Raw genomic sequence first — 18,423 nt, 5'->3', positions numbered from 1 at the left:
ATATATATATATATATATATATATATATATATATATATATATATATATATATATATATATATATATATATATATACGTGTGTGTGTGTCTTTGTCCCTCACCATCACAACATGACAATTGATCGACCCCAGTACACAACTGGTAATTAATTTATCAACCTTGAAAGGTTAAAAAGCAAAGTCGACCTCAGTGGAATTTGAACTCAGAACATAAAGGCAGACGAAATATCATTAAGCATTTCACCCGGCGTGCTAACAATTCTGCCAGCTTACCACCTTTTTAATAATAATAATAATAATAATAATAATAATAATAATAATAATAATAATGCCATCATTATCAACACCAGTAGAGTTTCAACACCCACAGGGCATCAATATTTACTTACCTTATTAATCAATATCTGGAATATTAGGAAATAAATTTTATTCGTTTAGTTTCCCCCCCTCATTTAAGATCAGTTAAGATTTTTCTTTTAGTTTTGCCATCAACGCAGCATTTTCTTTCTTCATTTGTTGATAGTCGTTTGTAATCTTTTCCATGTTAGTTTTAACAGATTTTTGGCATTCATTCTCAATCTGAAAAACAAAAAAAAAAAACAATTGAAACAAAAAGGAACATTGCATTATCTGATTGAATAATGTTGTGTATTTGAATATGTTTTATTCGATGCTCTACCGATTCTGGCAAAGTAATGGCAGTCACATCTCATATAAATACTGAACCTGTAAACTAAAAGCACCCAATCCAATCTGTAAAGTGGTTGGTGTTAGGAAGGGCATCCAGCCATAAAAATTATGCCAAAACAGTGGAGTTTGGTGCAGTCCTCTGGCGTGCCACCTCCTGTCAAGCTGTCCAGCCCATGCCAGCATGGAAAATGGACGTATGGTAATGATGATACATACATAAACACACACACATACACACATATGTAAAAACCATGCCACAACAGACAGTGGAGCTTGGTGCAGTCCTCTGGCTTGCCAGCTCCTGTCAAACCAACCAACCCATTCCAGCATGGCAAACAAGAGTATGATGCTGATGATGGTATACATTGTGCTTTTGTATTTGGTTTGTAAGATTCTTGATGGGAACTTGTGTGTTGAAACATCTTTTGTTGCTTTGCCCACCGCACGACCTCTTTTGCCATAGCCACTAGATAGCAGAACACTGCCTGCCCTGCTTCGTTAAAGGTGGGTCACGGAGTGATCCTCACGATGGATTTGGCTGAAAGTCGGATTCATCCTACATGTGACAACAGCTGGTCGACATAATGCCAATAATAATAATAATATCATCATAATCATCACTACCAATTTCATTATCATCAACAGTACACACACACACATACATTTATACACATATATGTGTATGCAGGTGTGTATATGTGTATGTATGTATGTGTGTGTGTGTATGTATATATATATATATATATATATATATATATATATACACACATATGTATATATATAGTCTGTCTTTTGCTGCCAACTAGGATAGTAGTTCACTAACCTCCTTCCGCTATCTTTGAACCATTATTAACACAAAGCAGCAATCAACAGCTCTGCACTTCAAAGACTAATTACATCACCTAGATAATGAAACTCACCTGTTGTTTTGTTTTCCTAACAACAATACATCAGGTATGTCTAAAATTGTAATTCTCTCTCACCTCCCCTACCACTACCACCACCACCACCCTCATCTCTACGTGTGTCTGTGTGTAATGTATGCACACACGTGTGTGTTTGTGTATTGTATGCACATGTGTGTGTGTGTGTGCATCTGGCATTGCACACTGAATCCCTTTCCACCACCACTTCCATCACCATCATCACCAACACCATCTCCAACATTACCACCCCCACCAACAAAACCCACCATCATCATCACCAATGCCACCACCATGATCGCCACAGCTGCCGCCACCGCTGCCAACACCATCACCACCACCACCACCACCCCAGTGTCTCTTCATACTTGCCGTTTCTCTTCTTACACAGCCATAAATCTTAAGTCGGTCTAAAGCATTCCAGGTTCTCAATACGCAGCTTCTTGTTATTGTTGTTGTATTTCAGCATTTTTATTTGTGTTTGTTTTCTTTGCATGTGTGTGTGTGTGTGTTTTCATAGTTGGTAAATCAGTGAGTTGTTGGTGGTTGCTCTATTTTCCAATTCCTTTTTGTTATGTTTTTTTTTATTTCATTTTTAAAATTTTATATACCACATTTCATAAACGATAGCGTTGATGGTGTCGTAGGTTGCAGAGGTTCCAAAACAGGGCAATTACTGGCTTGCTTCCTCCAGCACACATCCATAGTTTAATACTATACTCCGTTGTTGTGGAGGCGCAATGGCCCAGTGGTTAGGGTAGCGAACTTGCGGTCATAGGATCGCGGTTTTGATTCCCAGACTGGGCGTTGTGAGTATTTATTGAGTGAAAACACTTAAAACTCCACGAGGGTCCGGCAGGGGATGGTGGTGAACCCTGCTCTAGTCTTTCACCACAACTTTCTCTCACTCTTACTTCCTGTTTCTGTTGTGCCTGTAATTCAAAGGGTCAGCCTTGTCACACTGTGTCACGCTGAATGTCCCTGAGAACTACGTTAAGGGTACACGTGTCTGTGGAGTGCTCAGCCACTTGCACGTTAATTTCATGAGCAGGCTGTTCCGTTGATTGGATCAACTGGAACTCTCGACGTCGTAAGCGACGGAGTGCCAACACACACACACTCTGTTGTAAGGTGTTGTTGTAACATTCACCAAAGGAAGCTGTCTAACATGTTTCTCGTTATCAATACAATCACCGACTGAGTAATGATTTCAAACACAAAATGTTGAAAGAAGGCTTGGCACCTGTGAACTTGTTGCAAGTTGTGCAATAAGTTAGAGCAAGCTAACTGATAATACTAAACTGTTACGACGTCGAGGGTTCCAGTTGATCCGATCAACGGAACAGCCTGCTCGTGAAATTAACATGCAAGTGGCTGAGCACTCCACAGACACGTGTACCCTTAATGTAGTTCTCAGGGAGATTCAGCATGACACAGAGTGTAACAAGGCTGACCCTTTGAAACAGGAAGAAAGAGTGAGAGAAAGTTGTGGTGAAAGAGTACAGCAGGGCTCACCCCCTCCCCCACCTGCCGGAGCTTCGTGGAGATTTAGGTGTTTTCACTCAATAAACACTCACAAAGTCCAGTCTGGGAAATCGAAACCACGATCCTACGACCGTGAGTCCGCTGCCCTAACCACTAGGCCATTGCGCCTCCACACACACACACACACATATCATCATCATCATCATCATCATCGTTTAACGTCCGCTTTCCATGCTAGCATGGGTTGGACGATTTGACTGAGGACTGGTGAAACCGGATGGCAACACCAGGCTCCAGTCTGATTTGGCAGAGTTTCTACAGCTGGATGCCCTTCCTAACGCCAACCACTCAGAGAGTGTAGTGGGTGCTTTTACGTGTCACCCGCACGAAAACGGCCACGCTCGAAATGGTGTCTTTTATGTGCCACCCGCACAAGCCAGTCCAGGGGCACTGGCAACGATCTCGCTCGAAAATCCTACAGGAACCAGTCAGGCGGTACTGGCAACGGCCACGCTCAAAATGGTGCATCTCATGTGCCAACCGCACAAGAACCAGTCCAGGGGCACTGGCAACAATCTTACTTGGCTTGCCGGGTCTTCTCACGCACAGCCCATTTCCAAAGGTCTCGGTCCGTAGTCATCGCCTCGGTGAGGCCCAATGTACGAAGGTCTTGCCTCACCACCTCAGCCCAGGTCTTCCTGGGCCTACCTCTTCCACGGGTTCCCTCAACTGTTAGGGTGTGGCACTTTTTCACGCAGCTATCCTCCTCCATTCTCACCACATGTCCACACCAGCGCAATCGTCTCTCTTGCACGCCACAACTGATGCTTCTAATGTTCAGCTTTTCTCTCAAGATACTTACACTCTGATGGGTATTCACATTGACATTACACATCCAACGGAGCATACTGGCTTCATTCCTTGCGAGCTTACGTATGTCCTCAGCAGTTACAGCCCATGTTTCACTGCCATGTAGCATGGTTGTTCGTACGCATGCGTCATACAGTCTGCCTTTTACTCTGAGTGAGAGTCCCTTTGTCGCCAGCAGGGGTAAGAGCTCTCTAAACTTTGCCCAGGCTATTCTTATTCTAGCAGCTACACTTTCAGCGCACCCACCCCCACTACTAACTTGGTCGCCCAGATAGCGGAAGCTATCGACTACCTCTAGTTTTTCACCCTGGAATGAAATATGTATATATATATATATATATGGCAATACAGATAAATGTAAAAGAAAAAGTGTGGAATCATTAAGAGTTGGATTGGGTAATGGTTGTGTGTAGGAGGGGGTGGTCACGCGTATGCAAGTACCTTTATATGTATGAGTTTGTATGTATGTATGTGTGTGTATAGGAGAGTGTATATGACTGAATCATGCATGGTTGATTACATGTATTAATGAATGTAATATAGTGTGTGTGTGTGTGTGTGTGTGTGTAACAGATTCTGTAGGAATGAATGTCTATGTGTAGTTATAATTAAAAGGATATACACGTTTCAGCCACACTTCCGTGATCACAAACACATGATAGCTTAAGCATACAGGTTTATATCTGTGACAGAATGTGGGATAGGTTATGTATAGACATGTCTATATAAGATCTGTGTGACTGTATAAAGGTGACAGTATATAGGTTTAAAATATACACACACACACAATAAACTGATAGGACCGACCCATGCAACATGAAAAAGGAATGAGAAAAAACAATGACAATGATGATATGCATGGGGGTGCTGAAAAGTGCAAGGGTACCATGAAAGGCCTAGTTGGAGGCCCAACCGTCCAAGTTCTTTTACAGGGCTTAGAGAAACTGAGGGACCACCGCAATAAGTGTGTGAATCTGAGAGGGGAATATGTGGAACAGAATCATTATTAACACTGATCCTCCTGTATTTTCTTTTACCCAAAGCCAGGAACTTTTCAGCACCCACTCGTGAATATGTATGCACACACACACACACATGTATATATGGAAACACACATGTGTATGTGTGTAAGTATTGTGTGTTCAAAGCCATCATGCATGTGTATTCTCTTCACTATTTCATGTGAACATGTAGCATGTATGATATCAATAGCCATGTAACCATGACAGTCACCAGCTGGGTGAGTGTGGGTGAGTGTGTGTGAGTATTCATTGTTATTCATGAGAGAGGCAGTATGTGTGGTGTTTGTGCATGTGTGTGTGTGTGTGCTTGTGGGTGTGTGCAAGTGACCATGTGTGTGTGTGTGTGTGTGCGTGTGTGTTTAAGTGCATGTGATGCAAACAAGAAATAGAACAAGAAAGATAGAGAAAGAACAAAAGGGAGAGCGGGAGAGAGATGATGATGATGATGATGATGATGATGATGAAGGGGATGATGATGAAGGGGGTGGCGGTGGAAGGAGAACTATGAGAATAAAAGAAGGAAGATTAAAAGATATGTCCTGGTTTAAATACAAACACAGTTCTGTATATTTTATTAACTGATGGTCTGATAAACACCAAGCTCTTCCCACCTCTGCACACACACACACACACATACACACGCACACACACACACGTGCACAGACAAACACGCACGCACGCACACATGCACAGACACACACACACATGCACACATACACACATGCACACATACACACATGCAAGCACAATGTTATCTATTTGACAGAAACGAATAATTAATTAGACTTCTGATCATAATATTTATTTCAGCAAAGACATGATTAATGTATATAAAAAATAAATAAATAAATAAAACAAGGAACTATAAAACACGAATAAAAAACATCAGCATCATTATCATCAACAACATTACTACCACCATTATCATCATCATCATCATCACTTTTATCTACCGCTTACCATTGTAGCACCATATTAACTTGATTGCCACCACCACCACCACCACCATCATCGTCAGCATCCTCATAAACACCAAGGGAACCACCAGGCCTTCTATAGAAAAAGCAGTCAAATTTCCCTCGAAACATACCCTACCACCACCAAGAAATGGCAGGAAATGCTCAGCCACAAACAGACTGGTGAGAGCCTTATCTGAAGTGGGAGCAAAAGGAGGGGGGGCACAGGCAGATAAACAAGAGCCTGACAGATTAGGAAGTGCCTGGCAGATTAGCAAGGACCCGATAAGTTAGCAAGGGCATGGCAGATTAGCAAAGGAGTGACCTTGAAGCAGATTAATTATAGGGCTTGTAACCATCCTGGATAGAGATCTCCTGTTATTTGCTGCACCATAGATGACAGGAGAAACTAAGACTAAGAAGACATTAGAATCTAGGATAATATAGCCCTGAATAAGGCAAGATGGTCATGGCTGGAATGACCAGAAATCTGTCAAATCAGGGCAGTCCTGAGACTAAGCAACAATCACATCACTACCAACACCATTATTATTATCATCAAATCAACGCCATGGCCGCAATTATTACCTGGATATCATTAACAAAAGATTGAACACATACAGGTATATAAGTAGAACAGGAAATTCTATGGATGAGTGCCTTTTACTAGACACAAACAGACTCCAAGTTGAAACTGGTTCCCAGACGATACCATTGTGACTATAAAATAAATCGTAAAACAATCTTCCTTAACAGGAAAACACTGTATTCTAATTCTGTCTATTTACCTATCATTAATCTTATTCACACAAGGAAGTCACTGGAAAGCCATGAGAAAATTGCTCAAGCTTGAAAGAAATTATTATCTACACCACAGTCATTAGTGTTAATTTCACTGTATTCAATCGGAATTGTGTTCTACAACTGTCTGTCCATTGATGCAACATATCCAACCACTAGAAAATTAGGTGCCTCTTCTATTTTCCTTCTGTCACATTTGTTTGCTTGATCAATTCTTTGCTTAACTATCTGCTCGGATATCTCAAAAATTACTCAAGTTAGGAAAAAATTAAATATATATATATATAAATTCTTTTTTTGTTTTTTTCCTTATTAAGTGAGTTGTTCAAGTGATATTAACAATAGCCCAGCTCAATTCAATGTGTCACATATACTATAATGAGTCATGTACTAGCCAATTCCTGATCTATACCATCTATGCAAATACTAACAAAATTCTCTTAGTAGTCAAATTAAAGAGTTAACAACAGTGTTGCTACTTTGGCTTTTAAAATAAAATACAAAAGTAATCATACTGTAACTAATGAACTAATGCATGTGTGTGTGTGTGTGTGTGTGCTTGTGTATACATATATATATATATATGTGTGTGTGTGTGTGTTTTAAAAAAATGAGACAACAAAGTGGTGCTCCAGCATGGCCGCAGTCAAATGACTGAAACAAGTAAAATAGTAAAGCCAAAGCAGTGTGAAATTTCTAGGACATTTTATAAAGAGAAAGGTAGTCTTACAACTGTTTCAGGGATATAAAAGATATCCCATCATCAGAGCTGATATGAGAGAGTTCTCTTTCATATCATATACACACACACACACACACACACACACACACACACACACACACACATACACATATGCATATATATATATATATATATGTATATAACATATGCAGAATGCATGTTTGTTTATATATATGTACACACACACACACATATATGCACATACATATATCATCATCATCATCATTGTTTAACGTCTGCTTTCCATGCTGGCATGGATTGGATGGTTTGACCGAGGTCTGGAGAGCAAGCGGCTGCACCAGGCTCCAATCTGATCTGGCAAGGTTTCTACAGCTGGATGCCCTTCCTAAGACCAACCACTCCGAGAGTGTAGTGGGTGTTTTTTACATGCCACCAGCACAGAAGCTAGTCAGGTGAGCCTGGCATTGATCACGTTCGGATAGACATGTATATAATATACGCACAAGTTTGTTTATATACATGTACACACACATACACACGTATATACACACACACACAATAGGCTTCTTTCAGCGTACATCCACCAAATCCCCTCACAAAGCTTTGGTTGGCCCGAGGCTATAGTAGAATACACTTGCCCAAGGTACCACGCAGTGGGACTGAACCCAAGACCACTTGGTTGGGAAGCAAACTTCTTTTCGTACAGCCATTGTTTTAATTATTAAATTGGTAGTAACCTTTTAGATCCACGCACCAACATGATATTGCTTTAAATATTACTAATGATGTTGTTGTTGATAAGGCAAGATAATAGGTTGTTGACTGAGATAAGTTGATCAATAATACAAAGTAATGGATTTGATGATCTATTCAATTGGCTTTCCATATATGGAGGTCATGTTTTCAGTGGAGTGGTGGATTGCAGACAGCAATAGTGTGGTGGAATGCAGAATCGGTTGAGAGCTACTTAGGCAAAAAAAATAATACATCGTCACTTTACTTACAGTGGTTTATGCCCTGTGTTCAAATTCCACCAAAGGTAACACAGCTTTCTGGCCTTCTAAAGACGATGAAAGTAAATCAGACCACTCAAGTAGGAGAGCAGACATAGATGGTTATACCACTGAAGGTGGTACCCCCAGTATGGTCACTGTTAAATGATTAAAACTAGTAAAAGAATAAAGTATAGAGCTTTTCTCAAAGGATATTTGGCTGCCATACTGATCAAGAAGAGCAACTACAGAAATATATCCTCTCAAGTTAACTTGCATTTGTATGGAAATGTGTGTAACCTCTTCAGAGACTCTTCTTCTGTAACCTCTTGTATACACACACACATATATATATATATATAGATATCTGAGAAGTTCCATAACTTAATGCAATAAAGTGTTCCCTGATGACCCATTCTGGCTAAGCACCCACACACAATTAGAACATCCAATGCAAGGCTCCGAGCAATCATAACAGTGAAGAATAATATAAAATTGTGTTATCTTAATTTCTCCTACATATGCTCCGTATTTCATAATTAGTAATGTACAGGAGCTACTTAACCATTATACTGGAAGCAGACAGGAATATGGTATCTACATGGAATTTTAAACAGTAGCAGTCATATATCTATTTGTACACACAAAATATACTATATGTAGATGTGTCTATGTGTGTATATATATATATATATATATATATATATATCATCATCATCATCGTCGTCGTTTAACGTCCACTTTCCATGCTATATATATATATATATATATATATATATATATATATATATATATATATATATAGGGAGAATTCACAAAACAACAAAAGACGAAGACAGGTGGTGTAGACAACAAACAGATGTATTAGTATAACGCTCGGGACGTGAGAAAGTCTTTAATGTTTTGAGCCTACGCTCTTCCACAGAAAGGAACACAGAAAGAAACAAGAACAGAAAATAAAGAATGTGTAGTGGCTAGCGATCTATCATGGCGAATATATATATATATATATATATATATATTTGGTTTAAAGCAAAGGTGACAAACAAAAATTGTAACTTCCACTGAATTGATCTGATCACTTTGTGGAATGAGTGCATGTATGTTATCTGTCATCATTAGATCATTTTTTGATGAGGGTGGTGGAGAGAGGTAACCGTTCATCTGCTCCATATCAGCAGAGTTGTAAGCCAGTGTTACTCAAAGTGGTGGCCCACGGACCGGTACCGGTCCACAAGCCATCAGCTGCCGGTACACAGAGAGTTTCCAGAAAAGAAAGAAACATTCTAAAATGCTTATGTAATATTGTATCATTTGTTTACAAAATAAATACAAGATAAAAATTGTCAACTTTTAATATATTCATTATATATATTGTTTCCAGTATAAATTAATATTACTAAGAAACTAGCACTTGTGCCAGTGGCACGTGAAAAGACATTCGTGCAAGATCGTTCGTCGCCTTCCTGGCACTTGTGCCAGTGGCACGTGAAAAGACATTCGAGCAAGATCGCTGCCAGAGCCGATGGGCTGGCCCCTATGCAGGTGGCATGTAAAACACACCGTTTTGAGTGTGGCCGTCGCCAGTTCCGCCTGACTGGCTCTCGTGCCGGTGGCACGTAAAAGCACCCACTACACTCTTGGAGTGGTTAGCGTTAGGAAGGGCATCCAGCTGTAGAAACTCTGCCAAATCAGATTGGAGCCTGGTGTCGCCTCCTGGTCAAACAGTCCTCAGTCAAATCGTCCAACCCATGCTAGCATGGAAAGCGGACGTTAAACGATGATGATGATGATGATGATGAAGAAACATTACCGGTCCCTGGCACATTGGAAAGGAAAAAACTGCCAGTACGCCACATCAGTTAGTTTGAGAAGCACTGTTGTAAGCAATGCTGTAAGATCTCCGCTAATTCATTCTAAAGCATATCTATCACCTGGAACAAATAAACAACACAAAAGAAATGCAAGGCGTTAGTTACTTACTTGGTCTTCTAAATCTCGAATTTCTCGCATTATTACACCTGTATCTTGTATGGTTGTAATTAGTGCTTCACAATTCTGAAACAAAATCAATATACACATATTAATACATACATATATATATTTATTCTTTTATTTAATTTTTCAGTCATTTGACTGCGGCCATGCTGGTGCACCGCCTTTAGTCGAGCAAATCGACCCCAGGACTTATTCTTTGTAAGCCTAGTACTTATTCTATCGGTCTCTTTTTGCAGAACCACTAAGTTACGGGGATGTAAACACACCAGCATCAGTTGTCAAGCGATGGTGAGGGGACAAACACAGACACACAAACACAGATACATATATATATATATATATATATATACATATATACGACGAGCTTCTTTCAGTTTCCGTCTACCAAATCCACTCACAAGGCTTTGGTCAGCCCGAGGCTATAGTGGAAGACACTTGCCCAAGGTGCCACGCAGTGGAACTGAACCTGGAACCATGTGGTTTGTAAGCAAGCTACTTACCACACAGCCACTTCTACGCCTATATATATATATATAATATATATATATATATATATATATATATATACACTCTCTGAGTGGTTGGCGTTGGGAAGGGCATCCAGCTGTAGAAACTCTGCCAAATTAGATTGGAGCCTGGTGTTGCCATCCGGTTTCACCAGTCCTCAGTCAAATCGTCCAACCCATGCTAGCATGGAAAGCGGACGTTAAACGATGATGATGATGATGATATACATCAAACTCAGTGTGGTTATGAATAAACATCTCTCTCTCTCTCTCTCTCTGTTTCCTCATTGTCAAGGATGTTTCCAAGGTTTCATTATCAATGTTGTCATTATTCTATTTCTCAAGACAACACCTTACAGTGTCTACAATTAACCATTGTTCACAAAATCACCAATTCATTCAACTAAACATTCTTCAAAGTGATGCCCCAGCATGGCCACAGTCTAACGACTGATAAAAAAAAAGGTGAAATATACACACACACTCACATATCTATATAAGCAGGTACACAAAAACAAATAAAAATAGGAAAAAGAAATTTGAGAAATGTGGATAAGAAATGAACTTGTATCCTTGATTAAAGTTCAAATGTTTTACCTTCATTTATTCATAACATTCATCATATTTTACAGGATAAAGGTAAACCACCATTTACTTTCAGTCAGACAGAGACAGACTGGGAGATTAGATAAATAGATAAGTAATCAGTAATTTTAGAAAAGAAAAAAGAAGTAATGGTAGCAAATTGGTAGAGTCTTTAGAGTGTCTCATAGAATGCCAGGTAGTATTTGTTCTGAGTCTTTGTGGTCTGGGTTCAAATCCTGCTGAGGTCCATTTTGCCTTTTATCCTTTCAAGATCAAATTGATTAATAAAAATATAAGGTGCAGGATTGGTTGTGTGTTTAAGTGGTTTACTTCTAACCACATGGTTTTGGTTTCAGTCCTACTGTGCGGTACCTTGAAGAAGCGTTTTCTATTATAGCCCTGGGCCAATCAAAGCCTTGTGAGTAGGTTTGGTAGATGGAAACTAAAAGAAGCCTGTCGTGTGTGTGTGTGTGTGTATGTATGAATGTATGTAAATGTATATATGTGTGTATGTTGTTGTCTTCTCGTTTTGACATTGTGTGAGTGTTATAAATGAATGTCATTCATTTCAAATATTTTGCAAAAATGTGTCTGGACATTGGGGGGGGGGAACATCAACTTGCTTGGAAATGGGTGCAAATCTGACTCTCCTTCAGCAAAATCAAAAGGGGCCTAATGAATTTCCACAATTCTAGAAACCACTCATAAACATGTAAAAAAAAGGTAAAGAAAGGGTTTAAATAGGGGAAGTAGATTTACATGAACAATGCTGTCTAATTGTTATCAACTTACCTCATGTAAAGCAGCCAAATGTTTGTAAGATTTTCTCACTGACTCGTCCTTTTTCGCATCCTGTAAAGAAGAATTGAGGAACAATTAGCGAAAATAGAAAAAAAATTTTAATTAAAAATTTAAGTACAAATAAAAACACTTTTTTTTCTCCTGGGGAAAAAGGCATGGATATGGCCATGTGGTTAAGAAACTTGTGACCCAAATATATGGTTGGGAGGAAGAAGAGGGGATGAAGCAAAAAAAGAGGGGATGGGGCAGAGGAAGAGGGGGATGAAGCAGAAGAAGAGGGTTGCTGAGATTTAAGTGTTTTGATTGGAGACAAAAGGTTCAGGGTCAGTGACCAGATGCAAGCTGTAAGTCTTTTGGCTTTTTGTCAGGTACATACCCACACAACTTCCCCATCCACAATTTTTAAAAACACTCCTCCTTCCCCTCCACTTTCTCTCCTTCAACATCTCCCTATTGACGATGGTTATGATGATGATGATGATAATGATGTGTCACTTGGTGGCTACATAGTATTGATAAAACAATCAGATAATAGCTCCTTCTCTGGATCACATGGATTAATATTGAATATGATGATAATATGGAGACATGTACGTCTAATGTGGGTCTTACCTTGAAGACAAGTTCATCGGTTACAGTGAAGGTACGATCAAGTTTACCAGTGAGGAAGTTGATTTCTTTCTGCAAAGCTTTAGTATCTATGAGAACCTGGAAGAAAGAGGGGAAAAAATTAGATAAATACACAAAATAACAGCTAGAGAGTCAAATTGAGACAGAAAGAAAGAAAAGAAAGGAAGGAAGGAAGGAGAAATAGATAGGGAAAAATATAGTCATGTGGTTAAGTGGTGGTGGTGGTGGTAGTGGTGTCAGGGGTTGTGGTAATGATGATGGTGGTGGCTGTGGTAAAGATGATGGTGGTGGTGGTGGTGGTGGTGGTGATGATGATGATGATGATGAGGAGGAGGAGGAGGAGGAGGAGGAGGATTAAGAAGAATGATTAAGTCTGAAATACTTACTTTATCGATTTCAGCATTTTGCTTTTTGATATTTGAGACAATCTCAATAATACGGCGTGTGTAAGAAGACCGGTTGACATCTTTTGTCATTTTCTCATATTCATTGACCTACACAAAACCATGCCAAATAAAACAATCAGAAATTACAGTAATTGAGAGCAATGATGTAGAAAGTAATGAAATTCGGGTATTTTGGCAGGGAAGAAATTCCAAATTAGACAAACTACACACAGTAATGTTATTTCCAATCCACAGTTCAATGACCGAAGCCAGTAAAAGACAAAAGACAAAAGTACCCATTCATTGAGAACTTATACCAAAAACACTCACTATAAGGAAATTCTTAAACACCAAAACCCCAACCATAAAAACTTTAATTTGGGGAATAAAAGTCATTAAATTAATTTAATCTTGCCAATTTACAACTGTCAGTAGAAACTTAAAATTTAAAAATCTAAAGATTTCTTCAACAATAATTTTCTTCTTTTACTTCAAAATTAGCAGTTTTGCGGCTGACCATGTCGATACCATGTCATGTCAGTCAACCAACAAAAAACAACAATAGTTTATATCCCATCATTGACAATGAATTCTGTCTATAGTTGAAATATAATTTCAAAAGTATTTTAAATACTAAATTTCATAGATACGCTTTTAGTAGCTGTAAAATTTTAGAAGATTACTATTGTAGGACGACAAACAGCAGGAGCATAGTACAGTTAATAGGTGTTTTTGTTCGCCCACAGTTGTAAGCTGATACCCTAGATCAGTAGTTCTCAACTGGTGTCCATATAGCCCTTGGGGGATCTGTATAAGATTTTGTTGTTAAAAATTATGTGAAATAAATTGATTATACTTCTAAAATACACAAAATATTCTAACATGCTTTTAATAAAATTCCTTATAGTTAATAATAAAAATAGGATATTTTAAACATCAGATGGCTATGAGGGTATCCAGTAGAGTAGAATTGGAATCAAAAGGGATCATAGATGAAAAATAGTTGAGAGCCACTGTCCTAGATAAGCAAGCAGTAAAACTTGTAAAGGTGCAGTCCTGAGGGCAACAGGTAATGGAAAGGTTGTTTTAGAAAGAGTTAAGCTACTGATTCAATCATTACATCTTCATGAGATGAATAAACACTGACTGATTAATTGAGTACAGAAGCAAAACAGAAATAATAGTTTTAAGTATTTGATTATAATAACTATTCTGAGGTTTCCATCAATCAAGGTTGATCATTTATCTGCACTTACATGCACAGACCGGAGCAAGATTTTTTTTTTATGGAAGACTAGTAGATAGCCATCAGAGTCAGATTAACTTTTACGTTACTGTATTTATCTTGAGATGCTCTGTGTTTCTTTCAATTACTTTAAATATAACTCAGTTATCATTCAGCTAGTGTTAGGAACATAAATTGTGACTAAGGTTTGGTGGACGATTTTAATTCAAAACTTATGAAAACAAGACATTTGTACTCAGAGCCAGAGCTGGTTTCAGCCGGGTCGGTAATGAAAGGGTTAAGACCTATAATAAAGACCCTAAGCACCTAAAAGATTTCGGTGCCCTCATATCTATGTTATTCAAAATATCAACAATAATAAACTATAAAATAAATAAATTTTTAATTTTCAAAATGAAACAAATCTAACAGTAAAATGGAAAGAAACTGTTTATTTTTGTATATTTCTACTTTATTTATATTTGTTTTCTCCTACTTTTTTTAATTGCAAAATCTTGGATCAGATCCTCAAAATTATTCTTACATAAGAATTCTTACACACACACATATCTAAACATGTTATATATGAGAAGTTCTCTCACCAATTGTTTGCAAAGTTCATCTTTTGACCGGGTTTCAGCAGCTATCTCCTTCATCTTTTCTCGGAATGTCTTTATTTCTTCTAATTTCTTTTCAGCTTCAAACTACCAAATCAAAAGAAAGAATGGTGCAGTGATGAAAAACATTGTTTTAGTTTAAATAATTATTCGTCTTCCTACCTTCCAACAACAAAATAAATTATCTTTAAGAACCAATTAAATATTCATAAAATAATATTTTTTCATTTTTTACAAACTTTTTTAACTTACATTATCACCATCACTGCCATCATAACCATTTAATGTCCCTTTCCCATACTGGCATGCCAGAAGACTGTACATGGCTCTAATGTCTACTTTGGCATGGTTTCTGCAAATGGATGTCCTTTCTAGTGTCAACCACTTTACAGAATGTCCTGGGTGCTTTTTACATGGCTCTAGCACATGTTTATACCAAATTATAACATTTGGTCTATGCAAAAATGATATTGCTAATGTAGAGGATGGATATAGTTAATAGCATAGAGACCAGTATATTACTGGTATTTAATTTATCAACACTGAGAAACAAAACTGAAGACAAAGTTGATTCCAGGTGGGTCTGAACTCAGACCCAAGAAACACACAGGAAAGTACTAATGTGCATTTAATATAAACCATTAAATATATTGATTAGCTTTATAAAAGATGCATAGTTTATATAAATTCTCAGCAAAGAATTCTGAAAAATTTAGCATAAAAATATAAAGTCAACCAATTTCAGGATTGTATTTATTTGGCAAATGATTTAATCCAGTAGTCAACCAATATCTAGAGATTATATTTTGCAAAGGTTATCTTCATGTGTGTGTAGGGGTGGTGGTGCATATAGAATAAATATACATATTCATATTTATATACATACACACAAATTGTCAGGAAGGGACGCAACTCATCACAGTTATTTTTCTCTGGAATGCACACACACACACACACACACACACACGTATGTGTATCCTTGTGTAAAGCAGTGTCAGGTCGTATCCCTGAGCATCAAAAGAATGTAGACATTTGATAAACAGGGATCAGCTAAATAAGTACCAGACTGCAAAACATGCCAATATGAAGGATTAGAACCCTTAAAAGCAATGCCCCAGCATGGCCGCAGTCTAATAACTGACATAAACATCCTTACCTCTCTCAAAGAACTGAGTTCTTTCAGTGTGCGGTACTCTTCGATAAGTGGTACTCTGTGTGACTCCCATTGGGTGGCCAAGCTAACCAATCTTTGAGCACTGTTGTCAACGACTGACTGGATTTGAAAATAAACAAATTAATTAATTAATTTACAATCACCGTAAATAATTTTCAATAATTGGGAAAAAAAAGTTATTTTAAAAAATACTACATAGGTGCAGGTATGGCTGTGTGGATGAAGAGTTTATTTTGTAACCTGATGTTCTCAAAATACTGTCTCAATATATGGCACGTTAAGTAAGTGTTATCTACTGCAGACTTAGGCCAACAAACATTGAACAAAAAAACTGGAACCCTCATCATAACTGATAGGGGCCCAGTGGGACTTGCAATTGTCAACCCTAGGACTTGTAAGGTCAGAGATTAGCCTGATTTCCATGGTGTATAAGTGACTGAGATTACAATAGTCCAATGAACAAAACGCCAGGTCATTGCAGGGTTAACTTCCTAGATATTTCCAAAACTCATTTACAGCTGAGATGGCCGGAGCAACATGAAATGGAGTGTTTTTCACAAGAACACAACACAACACCCAGTCCAGAAACCGAAACCACAATCTTATGATCAGGAGTGCAACACTCAAACCACCAGGCCACATGTCTTTTGTATATAAGTGGGACAAAAATATAAAACAGATAAGAAAAATGCAAATTGTTTCAATAACGTGGCCAGATAGTGGTGTAACTAGAGTATATGCCACCTGGGGTAGCCACTGAGTTTGCTGACCCAACCCCCAGGTCTACACAGCAGCAGCTCTCAACCGGGGCTCCTAAAATTGTGAGACACTCGAGAATCTTTCTGGTGGCCCCTGATAGTCTTCCCTCTATAAATATAAACAATAATTCATGTGTTTTACTTGTTTTGGTGTGGCTCCCTAAAAAGAATCCAGGTTTTGGATCTGGCCTGGATATTAAAAAGATTGGAAACCTCTGCTATGTAGGCTTATACGGCAGTTGCCACCCCAATAAAAGCGTTGCTCAGAGCAGACTGCCTCCTTACCCCTAACCGCATCCTAGTTATGCTACTGTGTTTACAAATATACACCTTAAGACACAGCAATGTTTTTTTTTTTCACAACCATTGGAGTGCAAAACTCACCTCATGAACGCAGGTTCGTGAGATGGTTGTGATCTGTAAACAGTTTTGAGTAGGAACCAGAAAGTAGGAACACGCAATGGGCATGTGTCAAAATAAAACAAGTTATATGATAGTCTGCATTCCACAATTTTCTTGTTTTCATTTGTTTTATTTATTTATTTATTTATTTATTTACTACGAAGTGAAAAGATAAATCAAGGGAGGTAACTCTAGCAGTCCTACCTTCAACATTTTTATGTTGTTTTCAGCATCTGGGAGTAAATCAAGTGTTCTTTTCTTCACGTGGTATTTTTCTTCTTTCTCGGCATTTTTCCTCTTGGTTAACTCAATTTCCTCCATCATTTTCTGCTTCCCAGCAACAAACTTCTTCATTTCTATATCAGTTTGTTCTGCCTTGGAACGATGGTCATTTAATTCTTCGTTCAATGCCTGAATCTCCTCTTCACGTTTCAATTTCTGCTCCTACAATGAAATATATTTATAAACAGAGATTGCAATTAATACGTGCATATCTATATGCGCATGTGTGCATAGGTGTGTGTGTGCGTGCATATTCTTTTACATGTTTCAGTAATTTGACTGTGGCCATACTGAAGCATTGCCCTTGAAGGATTTTAGTCGAACAAATCAACACCAGAATTTATTTTTTTAAGCTTAGTACTTATTCTATCAGTCTCTTTTGCCAAACTGCTAAGGTACGGGGGACGTAAACACACCAACACCGGTTGCCAAGCGGTGATAGGTGACACACACACACACACACACACACATATATATATATATATATACAAAGGGTTTTTTCGTTGTAAGGCTTTCTTTTTTAGTTGATTTTCACCTAGCAAGACTTATCGTAGATGGCGTAATAAGTCACACCCGGACAACGTCGGGTTATACTGCTAGCCACCTCACATCACACAC

General features: G+C 38.3%; 1 protein-coding gene across 1 annotated transcript in view; it reads right to left on the bottom strand.

Moving 5' to 3' along the window:
* Nucleotides 1–387: 387 nt before the first annotated feature.
* The window catches only part of LOC106876351 (coiled-coil domain-containing protein 22 homolog), a 24,946-nt gene continuing 6,910 nt past the window's right edge, over nucleotides 388–18,423 (bottom strand). The window contains exons 9-16 of the mRNA XM_014924889.3: nucleotides 17,728–17,967; nucleotides 16,346–16,462; nucleotides 15,175–15,276; nucleotides 13,348–13,455; nucleotides 12,944–13,039; nucleotides 12,323–12,382; nucleotides 10,425–10,499; nucleotides 388–578 (exon numbers count right to left, since the gene is read on the bottom strand). Of these exons, the coding sequence (XP_014780375.1) occupies nucleotides 462–578; nucleotides 10,425–10,499; nucleotides 12,323–12,382; nucleotides 12,944–13,039; nucleotides 13,348–13,455; nucleotides 15,175–15,276; nucleotides 16,346–16,462; nucleotides 17,728–17,967 (915 nt within the window). The 3' untranslated portion in view covers nucleotides 388–461. The remainder of the gene's footprint in view (nucleotides 579–10,424; nucleotides 10,500–12,322; nucleotides 12,383–12,943; nucleotides 13,040–13,347; nucleotides 13,456–15,174; nucleotides 15,277–16,345; nucleotides 16,463–17,727; nucleotides 17,968–18,423) is intronic.

Source organism: Octopus bimaculoides, chromosome 13, assembly GCF_046866305.1.
Source record: "Octopus bimaculoides isolate indiv1 chromosome 13, ASM4686630v1, whole genome shotgun sequence".
NCBI classification, from domain to species: Eukaryota; Metazoa; Mollusca; class Cephalopoda; order Octopoda; family Octopodidae; genus Octopus; species Octopus bimaculoides.
This window is presented reverse-complemented; position numbering and strand designations above follow the sequence as displayed.